The sequence below is a fragment of the Citrus clementina genome, unplaced genomic scaffold (assembly GCF_000493195.1).
Source record: "Citrus clementina cultivar Clemenules unplaced genomic scaffold, Citrus_clementina_v1.0 scaffold_5, whole genome shotgun sequence".
Classification (NCBI taxonomy): domain Eukaryota; kingdom Viridiplantae; phylum Streptophyta; class Magnoliopsida; order Sapindales; family Rutaceae; genus Citrus; species Citrus x clementina.
In genome coordinates, this window is record NW_006262201.1 from 29,863,089 (window position 1) to 29,870,203 (window position 7,115).

Here is a 7,115-nt window from a genome sequence, read left to right on the forward strand (position 1 = left end):
GTAATATTATATTTGCACGGTCAACTAACGGTCAACGTTAAAACTAACTGACGGTAGGGGATTTTTTACAAATAAACCAATTCTCGCCATCTACTTGCAACAAGCCCAAACCTCAGGGAAAGTTTTTAAAAATTACCCTTAAACAAATTGTATCATGCTACCTCTCCTTCAAAATAGTGGTAAATTTGTAGACATATTTTTTCCGTTTTTTAAGAAAGCACTTTTCAAAGAAGTGAGTGGCCGTAATAACCAAACACAGCCTAGCTCTTCAACAATAATTGGGGCCAAGCGTGCTTCAAAGTCAATCAATGCCCGGCACTCAAAACTCCACTAAACTAACAAACAACAGATCCAAAACACCGGCTGGCTGAATAGAGAACCCAAACTAAACGACACCCACAACAAAGCCCGACACTTTCTCAATTCACTCACATTCACGTACATAGATATACACGCTGAGACTCGATACCCAGGAGAGAAATAGAAAAGAGCGATGGTGACGAAGACAGAAGAAACCCAATTGAACCGCTTGGAGAATCAGGTTGATAATGGCGGAGGAGGAGCTTGGGAGTATCTCTGTCTCGTTAAGAAGCTCAAAGTCAGGCGCCCCGACAAGGTCTTGAGGCACGGCTTATCGATCTTGAATGATCCCAAGAAACGGTCCGCTCTTGGCCCAGATGGTGAGTTTGTTTCAAAATTCGGATTTGTTAGCTTGAATATTGAGTGAATAATTTAGCGGAATTGAAAGTTTGTTGATTTGTTCAAGTGGGTCGGATGTAGTTTTAATTTATGTCTTGGTGGGGTTTTAAAGTTTGAAGCTTGATTCAGATTTTGGGTGAAGGTGATGTATGTGATTTGGTCAATTGGGTTTGAGACTTGATTTGTACTGGCTACGGAAAGGAAGTATATCGGACTGAAAATGTTTGGCTGAGTTTTGAATTTGATGATTTGATGCATTAGTTGCATATGACATGGAGGCTTTGATACTTGATTTGAATTCATATTGATGATTGTTGTGGTTTTTGGTTGTATTTTGGGTCATTGCGAGAGTTTCGATCTTCATTTTAATTGGATTTGGATGAGAGTCAAACTGCTCAATAGTAAATAGCTTTATTTATTTATTTTTTGCATCATATTAATTAAGTTCTGGTTGACTAAGTTTTGAATTTGCTGATTTGAGATTCTATTTATTTAGCTTATAAGTTTCTGCTCTAGTTTTGTTTCATTTTCCTCATCTGTTTACCTGCATGTTGCTTTTGAATATTGCAGTTTGTCATCTACTTGAAAGTACTTCTAACTAAATATTATTTCATGTAGTGTGGACTCTATATGAGCAGGTATCAATTGCAGCTATGGACTGTCAATGTCTTGACGTTGCAAAGGTGCAATTCTCTTCATAGTTTTGGCTGTTTACTTGATTCTTTACCATCTTCATTTTCTTATTCATGGGGTTCTCTTGAACTCATGAAGTTTAGCTTGAAAATTTTGCAGGATTGCATAAAAGTTTTGCAGAAGCAATTTCCTGAGAGCAAAAGAGTTGGTGAGTTGAATAACCTTTCACCATATATTTAAGAGTGCATCTACCAGTCCCTGTATATTACTATTAAAGTGATGAGTGATGCGTTTTCATGGCCCTTGTGGCTAGATGTCCTGTTTATTGTTAGTTTGTATCTCTGGAAGGAGGGCTATAGCAACATTTTGTATGATTTTGCACTTCAAAAGTCATATAGCAAAAAGACGTGTGCTACATCGTTTACTTATTATTGCTGTGGTCCTCCTGTAAACTGCATAAATTTTAGAGCACAATTCTCAGATTCCTAATGGATATTGGATATGTTGTTGATCTGCTTGTAAATGCTTTAAGTTAAGGTCAATTGGGAAAGCTTACGTAATCAATCTTACTTATGTATGCCTGTTATTGTCTTAAATTCTAATATTTAATAAATGCATCACAGGAAGGTTAGAGGGGATATTGCTTGAAGCTAAGGGATTGTGGGCAGAGGCAGAAAAAGCCTACTCAAGCCTTTTAGAGGATAATCCACTTGATCCGGTAAATTTTGTGACCCATTCTTTATAAATGAGATGCCTGATAAGTATAAGAACTGTTTTATTCCAAACAAGCTGATTTATCTTAAACAGGTATTACATAAAAGGAGGGTGGCTATTGCAAAGGCCCAAGGAAATTTTCCAACGGCCATAGAATGGCTTAATAAGTATCTTGAAACGTAAGACAGCTTTTTTAAACCTTTTTTCCCTCCTATTTCTTATAGTATACAACAAAACAGATTTGCTAATTGTTCTATTTCCTCCATTTGCCAGATTTATGGCTGATCATGATGCCTGGAGAGAACTTGCTGAAATATATGTGTCCTTACAAATGTGAGTGTTCCTCACCTGCCTCTCTCTTTCCCGTCCTACTCCTGATGTAGCTTAGTTTTCTTTGTGTTTTTGTTTGTAAATTAGGTACAAACAAGCTGCTTTCTGCTATGAGGAGCTCATTTTATCCCAACCCACTGTTCCACTTTATCACCTGGCCTATGCTGATGTGAGTGCCTCTTCAATTGGTGTCATTACTATTGCACGTTTAATGAGGAATTTCCATCTTTATTCTGGTTTTTGTGGTAGAGAGATTAGCGAAGTGCACAAAGATCCTGTATCTGAATAGTTGAGAAAGTCAGTTAACATTTACTGCTGCTGTAGGGACTGGAGACTAACTGTTAACTCTTTATGAGTTGAGTTGCTTCATGTTTGTATATTGATTAACTTTTTAACTCGAGAATCGTTGCTTGCTTGATGAGATTGGTTAGACAACCACAACCTGAGTCAGTTGTAAATATTTCCTTCTTTCTTCTGCTGGTGTGTTGTATGTATACATACATATGGAGAGATAATTTGTACCTGTGCTGAATTTTGGGACTTGAATGTTAATATCCTTGTGCAACGAAATAATAATAGAGGTGTAACTCTTAATATGTCTTCTTTTGATTTTTCCGATGAACAGGTATTATACACGCTTGGTGGAGTAGAAAACATTCTGCTGGCAAAGAAATATTATGCTTCCGCCATAGACTTGACTGGGGGCAAGAATACCAAAGCACTCTTTGGTATTTGCTTGGTGAGTATTCACTTGCATTTGTCATTGGACGCATTATCAAGTAGATAAGAATACATGAATTTATACCTGTGGGTGTATTAGCTGATATAAACATTTGTTTGTCATTCGCTTCTCTTGCTGGCATTAATATTCTTCTTTCAGGTTTTCTTCTGCTGCTAAATATCGGCCATTTGATTATTGAATATTAGTCATGTATTCAGTTTTACATCTATAAATACTCTAGAGTTACCATTTTCCCTTTGTCATTGTATCATAGTTTCCAACTTGCTTAACCAAAGTTTTAATTCTGGATTGCAGTGTTCGTCTGCCATAGCACAACTTACGAAAGGGCGGAACAAGGAAGATAAGGAGAGCCCAGAGCTACAATCTTTGGCAGCAGCAGCCTTGGAGAAAGACTACAAGCAGAGAGCTCCTGCCAAGCTCCTTCTGCTTACTTCTGCCCTGAAAAGTTTGAAAACTTCATAATTCATAATATCGGCAGATGAAAATTCTAATTATCACTTTACTCCCCAAAATTGGAGGGGGCCATGAGCAACTTAGGGCAGAATTCAATTGAAGTTGGCTAATTCTTTTAGATTTTTATTGACTAAAACAAATTCAAGGTTTTTTTTTTTTTTCCCATGTGCTTGTCCTTTCTCGGTATATTTAAGGTCCTTAATACATGAGGACATAAACGTAATGTATTTTTTAGATGCCCCATTAGTCAACTAGGAATGTTGTGAGATAATTTATCCCCTCTGCATAATGTCAGATAATATTCTTTTTCTTCTTCCTACCTCTAATTTCTGGATTTAATCTTCTTTTCCTTGATGACAAAGTTATGCATTGAACAAGAGTGATCAAGTGCTTGCAGCGTGCAATCAGCTCCCATACATTGAAAATGTCTGCTTTCGTACGAAAATTTGGATGCTAAAAGTGGCAATTTTGAAGATGCAGGCAAGGATTTTGCAAATCTTTTGTTATCTCACAATCTGCAACTAGTTTACTGGCTTAAAGCCTTAAAACACATACAACCTGAAAACAGACCAGCATTATTAAGTAAATTAGGCGTACTTTAATGGAGACTCACTGTAGATTCAATGCTCTCTTGGAGGAGTTACAGATGGGAACGATAGAGCAGATATCAGAGTCGACCTCCTACTTCTATACCTTGGCATAGATGATCTGATCACATGATGAGGAGGTGAAACCCTCTTGGAGTTTGGAGAGACTGCAATCAAACTACTAGTTTTTGAGAAACTGTTTTTAAGAATCTTGGGAGGTTTCTCTTCTACGGTTGGCCGAAGTGGCTCCTCAATCTTGGGCTGATCGAAAAACTTTGATGTTTTTGGGCTGGTGCAAACCTTAAGAGGGTCAACAGCAAGAGGAGAAGATCCATAGCACTCATGCCTAAATATAAATAACAGTTCAGTTGAAGGCCTGTGAAAGATAATGACCTTAAACAGTTTAAAACAAATCTTGATTGCTGAAAAGCAAACCTGGAAATATCAGAAGAAGGTAGCAGATGATGTGGATGCTCCTCTTCACCCTCCTTCAGTGTTATCATGTATGTTTGCATCTGATTCACTTTTTGCACAGGTTTCTGATTCTTCCCCGTCATACTCACCTTCTTCAGCTCCTAATGGGGAAAAGACAGCAAAATTTGGAACTGCAACAGCAAATGTAATATCATGCACCAGCAAACTAGAGTTTATAAGCAAAAATGTAGAACTCGAGTCCAGAGAAAATGTTGTCAAAAAGACTAAAAGTTCTACCAAAGACAACTAAATCTAAAACAAGGGACTATAAGAGCTCCTTATAAACACTTACCATCCTTTCTTCCGAAAGAATTTTTACATCCTTCACATCTGCAGCTTATAGAGCATCCAACACCACCCTTTATACACAAACAAGATTTAGTATCATATACACAAAATATAGATATTATACTGAGGTAAAACACAACCTGAAAGCATTCGCAGTATTTTTTTAAGCAGCTTGATCTTTTGCAGTTGCATCCTTTCTTATGTCTTGCTGAAGCAGGAGTCTTGTTAGCTTCATCCTGCATGAATGAATGCAAAGCATGCATGGTAAGGAAACTTAGAAATACATGATATAAGAACCTCTTTTGGAAAAAGGATTTGCAACAAAGCCACCACATCCCAAACCTCATATTTTGGCAAACATGACATTGCAATGTGCATCTTTCCTCGAGAACGAGGCAATGCAGAGGATGGATTGTGATGACTTTGATGCTAGACCCATTGCTATAATTTCAGTGATAACATCCCACCCCCAGTTCCACAGTGGAGTCGGTACTTCTAATCACTTTGGGAGCAAAAGCAAGGGGATTTCGCAATTCAATCTGTCTGCGTGTCTCCAAAACTTTATCTTCATGAATAGGCTTGTTAAAGCAATCTAGACACGAACAAGGCTCAATACAGTATAGGCCAGCAGCAAAGCATTCACAATAGCTGTATAGACACATGTTAGCTAATACACTGTATAGATAATATAAATAACCACAAGTGCCCAGTAAAAATGATTAAAATGGCATGAGAGAGTCAACAAGCAACAATTCGCATCATAATTAGGTAATAAAAATGCTTATATTGCAAAACATAAACTAATAGACAGAGAAAATGAAACACACTTACAGCTTCAAGCATTTTGACCTCTTACAATTGCAGCGCTTGCAGGCCATACTTTCTACATTATGTTCTGGCTTGTACCTGCAAATTAGCGAAACTTTTATTTCAAATTGTAGTCCAAAGAATTTCTGGTGAAATGTCCAACAGTATTAAGTGCTATACATGCCTCTTTCTTTTGGGGCTACTATGGTTGAATTCTTCAGAACCAACACTTACGGATGGTTGCATAGCATTTTCTACCACATAAACTTCAGTGCCACATGGAACAGGATCCCTCTCCTCGCTTTTGTTAAGCAGATTTGGACAAGATGTCAAAGAAAGACAAGGGGACTCACAGATTCGCATACTTATTACCTTGCTTCCAGAGGCTGTAGTCTTGCACTTGACAAGTTTACCATCCTTTGATGCAGCTGCAAGAGCATTCAAGTGCAAACCAGCACCAGCTACCATAGATGATGAACTACTTTTGCTCTTGCTTGGAACAAAATGCTTTTTTATACTGGCATCTTTACAATCAGCTTGTGATAGGTTCGAAGACGTACAATTAGACTCACATGCAACTTTCTTTTTACGAGCTCCAACCATCTCAAAATCCAGGCAGCGCCTTAGTATATTATGCTGATGCACAGAACCAGGCAAAACATGAAAAAAAGTATATGCGCATCTATATTGATTAGTTAACTGACTGCAAAATAGTGTCTATGACAAATGAAACACTGTGTTACCTTACAGCTAGACTGGCCGCACTTTTCTTCTTCATTATCCATTTTTTCTCTTGAATCACTTACAATTAGCTTATCTAGTAGAGTGCTAGAAAGAATGTCAGGAGTCCGATCTGTATCCTTTAGGTTCTCAATTTCTTCTGGTTGAGTTAATGGTTCCGTCATTTCACTTTGTTTGCAAGAACAACTCCGACTGCCAGTTACCATGTTTACCAAATCCTTGGTGTTATCTTGTGGGAGCTGTAGGACAGTTGAGATAAAAGATATTGCTCCAGTATCTACTGTTTTCTCATCCTGATCTTCAGAGTTATTCTCAACAACGGACAAATTTGAGTTTAGAACAGCATCAGAAACCAATGACACCCAGTCGCATCCAGCTACTTCTTCACTTTGCTCAATTCGACAGATTTTACGCAAATTTGTTTTGTTCTCAAAATAGTCTGCTGCTCCCGGATTGTCCTCATTACATTGAACGAATGACAACGACGCTCTGTCCGTTTCTGGCTCTCTGCTTTTCTCTTTCACATCACGAGACACCTTGTTTCTAACTGGGGTGCCACCATCATATTTAACTGTTATTGGTAACTCAATAGCTAATTCCAATGTTTCATCAAGCAGTTTAGAGATACTCTCTCGCTGAACTCCCTG

The 7,115-nt window shown here is 37.9% G+C and overlaps 2 protein-coding genes across 2 annotated transcripts in view; one reads left to right on the forward strand and one right to left on the reverse strand.

Annotated features, from left to right (window-relative positions):
* The first annotated feature begins 241 nt into the window (after positions 1–241).
* On the forward strand, positions 242–3,884 carry LOC18042798 (ER membrane protein complex subunit 2). Its single transcript, XM_006432927.2, has 9 exons — positions 242–680; positions 1,318–1,382; positions 1,492–1,540; positions 1,956–2,050; positions 2,140–2,225; positions 2,320–2,379; positions 2,464–2,545; positions 3,002–3,115; positions 3,413–3,884. Exons 1-9 carry the CDS (start codon positions 494–496, stop codon positions 3,578–3,580), a joined length of 906 nt encoding a protein of 301 aa, XP_006432990.1. The 5' UTR covers positions 242–493; the 3' UTR covers positions 3,581–3,884.
* Positions 3,885–3,938: 54 nt separating this feature from the next.
* LOC18040731 (protein tesmin/TSO1-like CXC 3) overlaps positions 3,939–7,115 on the reverse strand; it is a 7,680-nt gene continuing 4,503 nt past the window's right edge. The window contains exons 2-9 of the mRNA XM_006432928.2: positions 6,471–7,112; positions 5,912–6,363; positions 5,752–5,826; positions 5,388–5,568; positions 5,061–5,156; positions 4,925–4,991; positions 4,594–4,763; positions 3,939–4,504 (exon numbers count right to left, since the gene is read on the reverse strand). Coding sequence (XP_006432991.2) covers positions 4,639–4,763; positions 4,925–4,991; positions 5,061–5,156; positions 5,388–5,568; positions 5,752–5,826; positions 5,912–6,363; positions 6,471–7,112 — 1,638 coding nt within the window. The 3' untranslated portion in view covers positions 3,939–4,504; positions 4,594–4,638. The remainder of the gene's footprint in view (positions 4,505–4,593; positions 4,764–4,924; positions 4,992–5,060; positions 5,157–5,387; positions 5,569–5,751; positions 5,827–5,911; positions 6,364–6,470; positions 7,113–7,115) is intronic.